Source organism: Bufo bufo, chromosome 3 (genome assembly GCF_905171765.1).
Source record: "Bufo bufo chromosome 3, aBufBuf1.1, whole genome shotgun sequence".
Taxonomy (NCBI): domain Eukaryota; kingdom Metazoa; phylum Chordata; class Amphibia; order Anura; family Bufonidae; genus Bufo; species Bufo bufo.
The window spans coordinates 287,264,275-287,278,715 of NC_053391.1; the positions used below are offsets into that span (position 1 = coordinate 287,264,275).

Sequence of the window (14,441 nt, forward strand, 5' to 3'; positions counted from 1 at the left end):
TTGTTAAGTTGCCTAATAATTATGCACAGTAATAGTCACCTGCACACACAGATATCCCCCTAAAATAGCTAAAACTAAAAACAAACTAAAAACTACTTCCAAAAATATTCAGCTTTGATATTAATGAGTTTTTTGGGTTCATTGAGAACATGGTTGTTGTTCAATAATAAAATTAATCCTCAAAAATATAACTTGCCTAATAATTCTGCACTCCCTGTAATGTAATACTAAATCAAATGACTGTTGAAGATTTTGTAAAAATAGTAAAGACTATAATAAAAAAAAAAAAAAAAAAGAGTATACAGAGGCACAAACAACTGTTCTAGTGTTATGGAGACAGTGTAGGGAAATAATACAAATAAATGATTGTGTAGAATTTAGGGACTTAAAGGAAAACTTTGAGGGAGTGAGAGGCTGGACACACTGCTTAACAAAGCAGATGCTGCAGCACATCATTCTGTTACAAAATGAACAACATACAAGAAAAAAAATATGTTTCTCCATTTCAAAAGCTCAAGTTTCTACATAGGCTTATTACCAGCACAGCAACTCACCAGCATTCTGCTGCTGAGCAATTGCAAATTTTTTCAGTGCATTATGTCTGTCTGTGTTATTAAACACATTGCATTATAGAAAAAGCTTTTTATGTCAAGTCAATAACACAATTTTTATACTAGTAAAATAAATGCAAATTACACAGTACAATTAAAAATGTCACTGCCAACAATATATTGCTATATGTATTGGTGGCAGGTGGGCACTGCATTGCAGTGTGTGTTTTATAGTATAGTATTGTACTTTTTGAACCAGTGTTATTAACTTCAAATTACACAATTAGAAATTTTACTGACAACACTGCATTGTTATGGCAGGTGGATGCAACATTGCATTGTAGCGTGTGTTTTATAGTACAGAAAATTCCTTTTTGAACCAGTGTTATTAATCACAAATTACACAGTAGATAGAAATTTTATTGCATCATTATAGTGCAGAAATTACCAGTGTTATTAAACGCAAATCACACAATTAAAAATGTCACTGCCAACATTGTTATATTAGTGGCAGGTGGACGAATATTGCATTGCAGCATCTGTTCTATAGTAGAGACATATTCTTTGTAAACCAGTCAGTGTTATTAAATAAAAATACACAGTAGATAGAAATTTCACTGCCAATGCTACATTATTCACAAAGTAAGTTGTCAATAGCAGTGTGCAGTGTGTTTGCAAAATTACAGAAAGCACACTTGCAGTTTGCGTAGTACCAATCGATAATCTCTGTGTACTAAAGCTGTGACATTTTATTTAAGAAACCCTTGAGTTTTCATTTATAGGCCTCATAATAAAATGTCTTGAAAATGGAAAAGTGCAAAACGAAAGACCCATGCCTGTTTGTCTCGGAGTCAGAATGTGGGTTACAACTTTTCCATCACTACTGTGGCTAGAAAGAGTCCCTGTGGGTTTTAAAATTTGCCTACCTATTGAAGTCTATGGCGGTTCGCCCGGTTCGCCCGTTTGCGAACATTTGCAGAAATTTGCATTCGGCGTTCGCAAATGGAAAATTTTATGTTCGCGACATCACTAATCATGCCCTGTATTTGTACAATGCTAGCTGTCATTCACTGTTAGTTGTGCATCTTAACCCCTTAAGGACTCAGCCCTATTTCACTTTAAGTGGTGATAACTTTAAAATGCTTTGACTTATCCAGGCCATTCTGAGATTTTTTTTCATCACATATTGTACTTCATGACACTGGTAAAATGAAGTCAAAAAAATTATTTTTTATTTATAAAAAAAATACCAAATTTACCAAAAATTTGTAAAAAATAGCAAATTTTCAAGTTACAATTTTCTACTTCTATAATACATAGTGATACCTCCAAAAATAGTTATTACTTTACATTCCCCATATGTCTACTTCATGTTTGGATTGTTTTGGGAATGATATTTTATTTTTTGGGGATGTTACAAGGCTTAGAAGTTTAGAAGCAAATCTTGAAATTTTTCTGAAATTTTCAAAAACCCAATTTTTAGGGACCAGTTCAGGTCTGAAGTCACTTTGCGAGGCTTACATAATAGAAACCACCCATAAATGACCCCATTCTATAAATTACACCCCTCACGGTATTCAAAACTGATTTTACAAACGTCGTTTAGGTGTTCCACAAGAATTAATTGAAAATAGAGATACAATTTCAAAATTTCACTTTTTTGGCAGATTTTCCATTTTAATATTTTTTTTCCAGTTACAAAGCAAGGGTTAACAGCCAAATAAAACTCAATATTTATGGCCCTGATTCTGTAGTTTACAGAAACACCCCATATGTGGTCGTAAACTGCTGTACAGGCACACGGCAGGGCGCAGAAGGAAAGGAATGCCATACGTTTTTTGTAAGGCAGATTTTGCAGGACTATTTTTTTTTGACACCATGTCCCATTTGAAGCCCCCCTGATGCGCCCCTAGAGTAGAAACTCCAAGAAAGTGACCCCATTTTAGAAACTACGGGATAGGGTGGCAGTATTGTTGGTACTAGTTTAGGGTACATATGATTTTTGTAAATACAAACTGAAAAGAATGGCGTGGCATTAACCAAGCAGGAAGTGCTCAAACCCACATGCAGTTGTGCATATATATAGGGGAGCAAATTGTGGCCCGTTGCTAATGACGATCCCCAGAAAAAATGCATACAGTGGAGGATGCCTGCAGCGAACCACAAGTACCACAATAGACATCCTACACAAGATAGCAATTATGTGGATGTGGTAATCAATATAGCAATATAACAAAATAATAGCAAAGACAGGTGCACTCTGCGGTCTTACTAAACCCCTCAAACTGATGTTAAAATTGAGAGATTAGCCAACATATCCTACGGCAGCGGTCAGCAACCTTTGGCACTCCAGCTGCCGTGAAACTACAATTCCCAGCATGCTCCATTCATTTCTATGGTGGTTCGGAGAAGAACAGAGTAAGTATGCATGCTGGGAGTTGTAGTTTCACAACACCTGGAGTGCCGGAGGTTGCCTACCCCTGTCCTACGGTGTAGGACATGTCTGAGCCTGAGCACCGCGCCAAGGTTTCTCAAGTAGCTCGGGGACCTAACACTCACCTACCTGCGCCGTATGGGCACTACCATGGGCCAGTGGGCAAATTACAGGAGCATGAGGCCAACTCACAAACAACTCACCAGTAACCTCCAGCATGTAACCATGCTAGCAATGGGAGGAGGGAGGAGTGTGCGAGTCCCACTCAAGACTGGCTGATAAGGCGCAGGCCTCACAGGTGCACCTAAATGTAGCCTGAAGATGGAAAGCAGGCACATTTAAATTGGAGTTTATACACCTCCAGGTATCTCTATAAATACAAACTGAAAAGAATGGCGTGGAATTAACCAAGCAGGAAATGCTCAAACCCACATGCAGTTGTGCATATATATAAGGGAGGAAATCCTGCACTTGTGGCCCATTGCTAATGACGATCCCCAGCAAAAATGCATACAGTGGAGGATGCCCGCAGTGAACCACAAGTACCACAATAGAGATCCTACACAAGATAGCAATTATGTGGATGTGGTAATCAATATAGCAATATAACAAAATAATAGCAAAGACAGGTGCACTCTGCAGTCTGGTTACATGCTGGAGGTAACTGGTGAGTTGTTTGTGAGTCGGCCTCATGCTCCTGTAATTTGCCCACTGGCCCCTGGTAGTGCCCATACAGCGCAGGTAGGAGAGTGTTAGGTCCCCGAGCTACTTGAGAAACCTTGGCGCGGTGCTCGGGCTCAGACATGTCCTACACCGTAGGTTATGTTGGCTAATATCTCAATTTTAACATCAGTTTGAGGGTTTAGTAAGACCGCAGAGTGCACCTGTCTTTGCTATTATTTTGTTATATTACATATGATTTTTGGTTGCTCTATATTACACTTTTTCTGATGCAAGGTAACAAGAAATAGCTGTTTTTGGCATCGTTTTTATTTTTTGCTATTTACAACATTCATCTGACAGGCTAGATCATGTGATATTTTTATAGAGCAAGTTATTACGGACGCTGCGATACCTAATATGTATACTTTTTTTTTCTATTTATGTAAGTTTTACACAATGATTTCTTTTTTGAAACAAAAAAAATCATGTTTTAGTGTTTCCATAGTCTGAGAGCCATCATTTTTTCAGTTTTTGGGCGATTACCTTGGGTAGGGTATGATTTTTGCGGGATGAGATGACGGTTTTATTGGCACTATTTTGGGGTGCGTGTGTTTTTTTGATCGCTTGCTATTACACTTTTTGTCATGTAAGGTGACCAAAAATGGTTTATTTAGCACAGTTTTTATTTTTTTATTTTTCACGGGGTTCATCTGAGGGGTTAGGTCATGTGATATTTTTATAGAGTCGGTCGATACGGACGCGGCGATACCTAATATGTATGCTTTTTTTTATTTATGTAAGTTTTACACAATAATATCATTTAAAAAAAATAAATGAATCATGTTTTAGTGTCTCCATATTCTGAAAGCCATGTTTTTTTCAGTTTTTGGGCGATTATCTTAGGTAGGGTCTCATTTTTTGCGGGATGAGATTACGGTTTGATTGGCACTATATTGGGGTGCATATGCCTTTTTGATCGCTTGCTATTACACTTTTTGTGATGTAAGGTGACAAAAAATGGTTTATTTAGCACACTTTTTTTTATTTTTTACGGTGTTCATCTCAGGGGTTAGGTCATGTGATATTTTTATAGAGCCGGTCGATACGGACGCGGCGATACCTAATATGTATACTTTTTTTTATTTATGTAAGTTTTACACAATAACAGCTTTTTTAAAACAAAAAAATGATGTTTTAGTGTCTCCATATTCTGAGCCATATTTTTTTTTTTTTTGGGCGATTGTCTCAGATAGGGGCTAATTTTTTGCGGGATGAGGTGACGGTTAGATTGGTACTATTTTGGTGGGAAAACGCATTTTTAATCGCTTGCTGTTGTACTTTTTGTGATGTAAGGTGACAAAAAAATGGTTTATTTAGCACAGTTTTTTTTTAATTTTATTTTTACAGTGTTCATCTGAGGGGTTAGGTCATGTGATATGTTTATAGAGCCGGTCGATACGGACACGGCGATACCTAATATGTATACTTTTTTTTTTCCCCCTATTTTTTACCAATCTTTTTTTTACTTTATTTGGGGAAAATGACGTTTTTGTTTATTTTTACTTGAAACTTAATTTTTGGGGGGAAAACTTTATTTTTTCAACTTTTTTTTCACTTTTTTTCACTTATTATTTTTTGTCCCACTTTGGGACTTGAACTTTTGGGGATCTAATCCCATTTACAATGCATTCCAATACTTCTGTATTGGAATGCATTGGCTGTATGAGTAATATTGTGTGTATTACTCATACAGTTTCCAGGCTGTGAGATCTTTCCTTAGACATCGCGCTGCCTTCCATGCCATCGGGTCCCCCCTACAGCCGCATGGGGATCCGATGGCACCGCCGCCCGCCGCTGCCGCACCAGGTAAAAGCCGCAAACCGCAGGTCTGAATTGACCTGCGGTTTGCAGCGATCGCCAACACGGGGGGGGTCACGGGACCCCCCCGGCGTTGTCACAGGATGCCCCCTGAATGATTTCAGCGGACATCCTGTTCCGATTAACCCCCGCCGTGCCGCAATTGCGTTTTTAAGTTAGGACGTACCACTACGCGCTGGGTCCTTAAGGACTCAGGAAACAGGGCGTACCGGTACGCCCTAAGTCCCTAAGAGGTTAAAGGCAATGTTTCATCAGAAAATTATTATATTTTTAAATAATAAAAAATATTTAAAAATAGGTTTATTTAACATGAAAATATGATTTAATTTCCCTTTTCAGTATCTATATTTAGACCACAAAACTCTGCACTTTTCTCACTGGCCGCTAAAGCCTAAATATAGGTACAACTGCTTGATCTGTACACATCACTTTACTGCAGTTAATTGCTTATCTGTAATTCTAATCCTGCCTTTAATGGTATTACTTCTGTGTATGGGTAAGACAGGATCCACCATTCACAATAGGTGATTGTCAAATCTTATCTATTCACAGGTCACAGAGTATGCCTAGAGAACTCTCCCAAATGAGGTCCCCTCCGGACTTTTGTGTCTGTGACCCATGTGGCGGTCATAAAGCATTTTTTTTTATGCTGTCTGAATGCTCAGGCAAGATGGCAGTCCCCATAATCATGTTTAGAAAATAGAATCAAAAATCTGTAATCAGAAAATAAAAACAGATTGCAGAAAAGGATGTGTTTAACTGGCTGATAACATTTTTGGTCACACATTTTCTTTAAGTTCAGAAAGACCAGACATTTCATTTTACAAATTATAGGTCCCCCCCTCACAAAACTATACAGGGAGTGCAGAATTATTAGGCAAGTTGTATTTTTGAGGATTAATTTTATTATTGAACAACAACCATGTTCTCAATGAACCCAAAAAACTCATTAATATCAAAGCTGAATATTTTTGGAAGTAGTTTTTAGTTTGTTTTTAGTTTTAGCTATTTTAGGGGGATATCTGTGTGTGCAGGTGACTATTACTGTGCATAATTATTAGGCAACTTAACAAAAAACAAATATATACCCATTTCAATTATTTATTTTTACCAGTGAAACCAATATAACATCTCAACATTCACAAATATACATTTCTGACATTCAAAAACAAAACAAAAACAAATCAGTGACCAATATAGCCAACTTTCTTTGCAAGGACACTCAAAAGCCTGCCATCCATAGATTCTGTCAGTGTTTTGATCTGTTCACCATCAACATTGCGTGCAGCAGCAACCACAGCCTCCCAGACACTGTTCAGAGAGGTGTACTGTTTTCCCTCCTTGTAAATCTCACATTTGATGATGGACCACAGGTTCTCAATGGGGTTCAGATCAGGTGAACAAGGAGGCCATGTCATTAGATTTTCTTCTTTTATACCCTTTCTTGCCAGCCACGCTGTGGAGTACTTGGACGCGTGTGATGGAGCATTGTCCTGCATGAAAATCATGTTTTTCTTGAAGGATGCAGACTTCTTCCTGTACCACTGCTTGAAGAAGGTGTCTTCCAGAAACTGGCAGTAGGACTGGGAGTTGAGCTTGACTCCATCCTCAACCCGAAAAGGCCCCACAAGCTCATCTTTGATGATACCAGCCCAAACCAGTACTCCACCTCCACCTTGCTGGCGTCTGAGTCGGACTGGAGCTCTCTGCCCTTTACCAATCCAGCCACGGGCCCATCCATCTGGCCCATCAAGACTCACTCTCATTTCATCAGTCCATAAAACCTTAGAAAAATCAGTCTTGAGATATTTCTTGGCCCAGTCTTGACGTTTCAGCTTGTGTGTCTTGTTCAGTGGTGGTCGTCTTTCAGCCTTTCTTACCTTGGCCATGTCTCTGAGTATTGCACACCTGGTGCTTTTGGGCACTCCAGTGATGTTGCAGCTCTGAAATATGGCCAAACTGGTGGCAAGTGGCATCTTGGCAGCTGCACGCTTGACTTTTCTCAGTTCATGGGCAGTTATTTTGCGCCTTGGTTTTTCCACACGCTTCTTGCGACCCTGTTGACTATTTTGAATGAAACGCTTGATTGTTCGATGATCACGCTTCAGAAGCTTTGCAATTTTAAGAGTGTTGCATCCCTCTGCAAGATATCTCACTATTTTTGACTTTTCTGAGCCTGTCAAGTCCTTCTTTTGACCCATTTTGCCAAAGGAAAGGAAGTTGCCTAATAATTATGCACACCTAATATAGGGTGTTGATGTCATTAGACCACACCCCTTCTCATTACAGAGATGCACATCACCTAATATGCTTAATTGGTAGTAGGCTTTCGAGCCTATACAGCTTGGAGTAAGACAACATGCATAAAGAGGATGATGTGGTCAAAATACTCATTTGCCTAATAATTCTGCACTCCCTGTATCTCAATCTGCTCAGCATCTCCTGCTCTATAACATGCTGTCTGCAGATTGCAATGCATTTCATGGAGACAGGTTCTTCTTAACTTGCAGTCACCAAACATTTTGCTCAGTGTGTTGTCATGTTGGTCCTTCTAACTGAAGCAAATATCACTTTGCAGGAATTGCCGGCACACCAGTGACATTTAATGAGAATGGTGATGCCCCAGGTCGCTATGAAATTTACCAGTACCAGATGCACAATGGAACGCCTGAATACAAAGTGATTGGACAGTGGGCAGATCATCTTCATCTTAAAGTAAGAGAATAATCAATGAAACAGCAAAATTGAGGGGAAAGTCCAGCAAATGGACGAAATAAAGCACAAAACCATTAGAAATATAAAGCCTTTTTTCTTTATTTTAAACACAATCCAGGCAGTAATTAATTTTGGATTGCGGGTCAGACAAACCCCTTAAGGCCTCTTTCACACGGGAGTCCCGGATTTGCTCCGGATGCGTCGCGTGTGCGTTGTGGGAAAACCGTGCGAGTAGGCATGCAATTGCAGTCAGTTTTGACTACGATTGCGTTCCGATGTTCAGTTTTTACCGCGCAAGTGCAATATGTTTTGCACGCGCGTGAGAAAAAACTGAATCTGGTACCCAGACCCGAACCTGGACTTCTTCACTGATGTTCGGGTTTGAGTTAGGTGTTCTATTAATTTTATTATTTTCCCTTATAACATGATTATAAGGGAAAATAATAGCATTCTTGATACAGAATGTTTACTAAAATGTGGATTGAGGGGTTATAAAATAAAAAAAATTAACTCCCCTTATCCAATTGATCACGCAGCTGGCATTGTCTTCTTGCTTCTTCTTTCAGGACATGCAAAAGGACCTTTGATGACGTAATCCACGGGGTGAGCGCGGTGACATCAGCGCAGGTTCTGCTGAATGAAGATAGAAATCTATCTTCATTCAGCAGGACCTGCGCTGACATCACCATGCTCACCACGTGGTAAGCACGATTACGTCAAAGGTCCTTTTGCAGGTCCTGAAAGAAGAAACAATAAGACGATGCCAGCTGCGTGATCAATTGGATAAGGTGAGTTAATATATTTTTTTAACCCCTCAATCCACATTTTAGTAATCATTCTGTATTAAGAATGCTATTATTTTCCCTTATAACCATGTTATAAGGGAGAATAATACAGTGAATAGACTTTAATGGGGTCTGGGGTTGCTTTCATCCCTATAATCTCCTTGCAACCATGCATGAAAATCGCACCACATCCGGACTTGCTTGCGCAGCCCTATTGAAGTGAATGGGTCCGGATTCAGCGCGGGTGCAATGCGTTCACCTCACGCATTGCACGCGCACGGAATTCTCGCCCTTCTGAAAGGGGCTATATGAAAAGTTTGGTAATGATGTGTAAACAGATAATATATAGAAAATTTTACTGCCTTGATAATACAGTAAGATCTACTGCCTGCATGTTAGGCCCCATGCACACGGCCGTGCCGTTTTTTTTTGCGTTCCGCAATTTGCGGAACGTAACAGGCGCCGGCAATATAAATGCCTATTCTTGTCCGCAAAGTGCCGACAAGAATAGGATATGTTATATTTTTTTAACTGGCCCGCGGAACGGAGCCACGGATGCGGACAGCACACGGAGTGCTGTCCGCATCTTTTGCGGCCCCATTGAAGTGAATGGGTCCGCATCCGAGCCGCCAAAACGGCGGCTCGGATGCGGACCCAAACAACGGTTGTGTGCATGAGGCCTTATTGTTATATTTTTTGTATACTTTTAATTTTTCGTTGAAAATATAAATCATATTTTACTCACAAATAAACTTATCCTTTGTTTTCTCTCTCTTTACTATTGAATTTGTCTGCAAGATTGATCGAATGCACTGGCCAGGAACACATTATTCCTCCTCTCAGTTCCCTCAGATCCCTCTCTCTGTATGCAGCCAGCCTTGCCTTCCAGGTGAGCGGAAGAAGGTGGTTAAAGGAATGTCCTGCTGTTGGCATTGTGAAAAATGTGAAGGTTATCAGTACCAGCTTGATGCATACACCTGCAAGAGATGTCCCATCCACATGAGACCAAATGAGAACCACACATTTTGCACTCCCATTCCTGTGATCAAGCTTGAATGGAGTTCTCCATGGGCTGTAGTGCCCTTACTTCTTGCTGTGCTGGGCATTTTGGCAACTCTCATAGTAGTGGGCACATTCATGAGATACAATGACACTCCTATTGTTAAGGCCTCTGGTCGAGAACTAAGTTATGTCCTTCTTACTGGTATTTTCTTGTGTTATGTCAACACTTTTATTATGGTGGCCCAGCCTGGTTATGGAACCTGCTCTCTACGAAGAGTCTTTTTGGGACTGGGAATGAGTATTAGCTATGCTGCATTGCTTACAAAAACCAACCGGATCTACCGTATTTTTGAGCAAGGTAAAAGATCAGTTAGTGCTCCAAAATATATCAGTCCATCTTCTCAGTTGGTAATCACTGCTAGTCTTTCTTCTGTCCAGTTGCTGGGTGTGCTTGTATGGTTTTTTGTGGACCCATCTCGACCTGTAGTGGATTATGAGAACCAGCGCACACCAGACCCACAGCTTGCAAGAGGAGTGCTCAAGTGTGACATTTCCGACCTTTCCCTCATTTGCCTTTTGGGCTACAGCATGCTTCTTATGGTAACCTGCACTGTTTATGCTATCAAAACCCGTGGAGTTCCTGAGACATTTAACGAGGCAAAGCCTATTGGTTTCACCATGTATACTACCTGCATTGTTTGGCTGGCCTTCATTCCAATTTTCTTTGGTACTGCTCAGTCTGCTGAGAAGGTAAAGAAGAAAAGATGGCACAATTTAATGCATGTCTTTCATTTTATAACTGTTGTGCATGAAAATAACACGCATGTAATAATGTGGTTTTCTGTTGGCATGAGGATTCATTTTTGACATTTATTTTGACTTATAATGGAATAAAAATAGGATAATGTTTTAGAGATGTATTATTTAGCTCATCAAGTTTTTTTTATTTTTTATCTCTGAAGCATTATGCATGAGGTATTGTTCCCTAATATAGCCTTGTTTGTTGAAATCTATTTTTTTTAATACTTAAAACAAAACCAAATTATTGAATTGTTTCTGCGTGAACTTAATTGGGTTGTCTTGGATGAGAAAAGTGGATCTACTTTTCTTTCCAAAAACAGTGCCACTGTCTGTTACTATATCCCAATTTAAGTAAATGAGGCTGACCTGCATTACTGGATACAGCTCAAAAATGAGTGGTACTGTTTTTTGGAAAAGAAAAAAGACAACCCCATGTGCTGTCCACATCCGTATTTCTGTTACGTAGTACCAAAGATTGAACATGTCCTATTCTTGTCCATTTTGTGGACCAGAATAGGTATTGTTAAAAATGGGCACGCAAAAAAAACGGATGCAACACGGACGTCATTTTTTTTTTGCAAATCCTCGGTTTGTTTACAAGCAACTTGTATCTTTTTATTATGCAAAAAAATGTAAGCAACAAATATTATTAACCAAGACTTACATTTACTGGATATGTATAGTTGTATTGGCTGTACGGACTTTACTGGGAAGTGTTCTCGGTGATGCTGCAGTATATACCTTCCATTTGGCATTAGAAGAAAATAAGTGCAGACAGTTTAAACCATTACTACAATATGTTCTGTATGACCAATGCTTCAGTACCTGTTGCATTGAGCAGGGGCGTCGTTAGGTCAAAACATTTGGGGCTTGAGCCCCAGATGTTTTGACCAGTGCTCCGAATGATTGCTGGCACTGGCAGGGCCGGCGCTCTGACTCTCCTGCGCTACACCGGCCCTGCCGCTCACATATATTTAACTCTAAACTGTAATCCTAATCCGCCTGCAGATTTAACTTTTAACTTGAAATCAGCCGCTCATCTCATTACTAGATTCTTAGATCCGGTAACAGCAGGCAGTGCGGGCGGCGCTCGCTCACTAATGTCAGGCACCTGCTCCCTCCCACAGTGAGTGAGCACCGCCCGCACTGCCTGTTACTGGAGCTGACTAGCTGAGAGTAAGACAAAGAATAGAGATGAGTGCTGATTTAAACTTAAAGTTAAAGTTGGAGGATACGGATTAGGATTACGATTACAGTTTAAACTGTTAATGTACACTCCTGTGAGCGGCGGGGAGGGGGATCTGTGGATGGCACTGTTATCAGGAGGGAGATCTGTGGATGGCACTGTTATGGGGAGGGGGATTTGTGGATGGCACAGTTATGGGGAGGGGGATCTGTGGATGGCACAGTTATGGGAGGGGGATCTGTGGATGACACAGTTATGGGGAGGGGGGATCTGTGGATGGCACAGTTATGTGGAGGGGGATCTGTGGATGGCACTGTTATGGAGAGGGGGATCTGTGAATGGCACTGTTATGGGGAGGGGGATCTGTGGATGGCACTGTTATGGGAGGGGGATCTGTGGATGGCACTGTTATGGGGAGGGGGATCTGTGGATGGCACGGTTATGGATGATCTGTGGGGTTGCCCAGACTGCTAGGCCCTTCACTGTAGTTATTAACCCCATTCAGCAGTCCCCCATTCACTAAAGGGAGGACTGCTGAAAGGGGTTAATAACTACTATGAAGGCCCCCCCAGGTGGTGATGAGGGCGTGGCTTCATGGGATGGCGGCGTGGCTTCATGTGGGCTCGTGCTCTGGATGTCTTCAGACCCTAGCAATGCCCCTGGCATTGACTATAATACAGTAATATAAGTTCAACAAACTCAAAATTTGAACAAAATACAGCCTTTGCTGCATACAGTTTTACAGGGTTGGATTGTTGGAGGCGCCTGGGAAAAAGTTGGTGGGACCCTCTGTTCCACCTCTTGGACCCATTTCCCCACCTGAACCTAGAGTCTATTTCAGCCATATGTAAGAGAGTTGTCCATGCATATGTGTCTCTCTCTCTCCAACAAATTTTGTTGAAAAAATGAAGACAGTGAAGCCATTGACTATTTTAAACACCAAAAGACAGAGCCACATGTATAGATTGACACCTCTACCTCTTTGTGGAGTCAGCTATATGTGAAAATAGTTGGGTGGACTGTTCCACAGAATGGCTTGGATATTAGTATGAGTATGCTGGTGGTTATTGTTTCCTGAACATAAATGGTATCACTGTGAGCTGAGTATTGGGAGAGACGTGGCAAGCGCTTATGCGCTAGGGACAGTGTTGCTTAAAACGGTTTTAAAAAGGAATATTGAAGAGGGAGGGTGCAGGGACATCATAGGTAAAGTTTTTAGAGACTGTAGGGAAAACGTAGGGAGACAACAGGGAAACTGAGGGTTGAGTGTAATCGCTATGTGCATCACATTCTAGTGCACTCACAGTCAAAGTTAATTCCTTAATTTAAAGTGATACAGTTAGTGTGCCTGAGTATATAAGGCAGGTGTGATTGTCATGGGCATCACGTTCTAGCGCACCCACATTCAGAGTTAATCCCTTATTTTAGTTATGTTGCGTCCTTATTCAAGGACGGTGTAATTTTTTTGCCCTGTACATGTGTGCAGTGGAGTGAAATTTATTATGGCGAATGCCTTCTGTTAGCTGTTTCATTACATAGCTAGGAGGAGCTATATGTTTAGTTGATGACTTGATCACCAATTTTTTTGAAGCTTATGTAGGTAGAATGGGAATGGTGATTTTTAGTTAAAACTTAACTTTTAATTATTTTATACAGAATGAAGTCCCTAGATGTTCCGTTTAAATACAAAATAAGTGCATGATAACACAAGGGATACGAAAATAAATTGGTTCTCGGCCGCACCTTAGATTCAGAAAAGTTAGTGCACGACGGCACCTTGAATAACCAGTGGTCCTACTGTTTAGGCCAGGATCCTCTGGTCACCGTCAATGTTCAGTAGCATTCGGTTTGCTGTGGAAAAGAGCAATTAAGGCTGGGCAGGGGTATTAGTGGGTTGAAGGTACCTAGACAGCCCTAGTATATGGGTGCTATCTCGGCCCTAGCATCCTATTCACGGAGCACCCGTTCTAATAAGAACGACCCTGTCCGGAACCTTGCCCTTTTGCTACTTGGCCCTATTGTGCCCTAGTGTAGCTAATTCCTACACGCATGTTTCGTATAAAAACTCATCAGGGGAATTTAGGCACACACATTGGGGCAATGCAGTATAATAACATATAGTGTTGGTCTTTAGTTTGGTGGTCAACACATACAGTTATGCACAGTTATAATGAACAGTAGATGACACAATTGATACCTTAAAGTAGTAGCCTTTAGTCCAGGCTCCACTTATATATCAGGGCGCCGTACTTGCCTCACGATATAAAGACAGTGTTGAGAGGGTGGCCTGGTGGTGGTCAGATCCTTCTCATGAAGCGCAGCGATGTGTCCAGAGGCCGTGATGTAGCCTGCTTGCAGGAGATCCCTCGCTTCTATTTGAACATCATTCGGCATCAGAAGGAGGCTTGAAGCGCATGCGCTGTCTA

The 14,441-nt window shown here is 40.7% G+C and overlaps 1 protein-coding gene across 1 annotated transcript in view; it reads left to right on the forward strand.

Annotated features, from left to right (window-relative positions):
- Window positions 1–14,441, forward strand: part of GRM4 (glutamate metabotropic receptor 4) — a 328,568-nt gene that overhangs the window by 221,374 nt on the left and 92,753 nt on the right. The window contains exons 7-8 of the mRNA XM_040422220.1: window positions 8,105–8,241; window positions 9,825–10,778. Of these exons, the coding sequence (XP_040278154.1) occupies window positions 8,105–8,241; window positions 9,825–10,778 (1,091 nt within the window). The remainder of the gene's footprint in view (window positions 1–8,104; window positions 8,242–9,824; window positions 10,779–14,441) is intronic.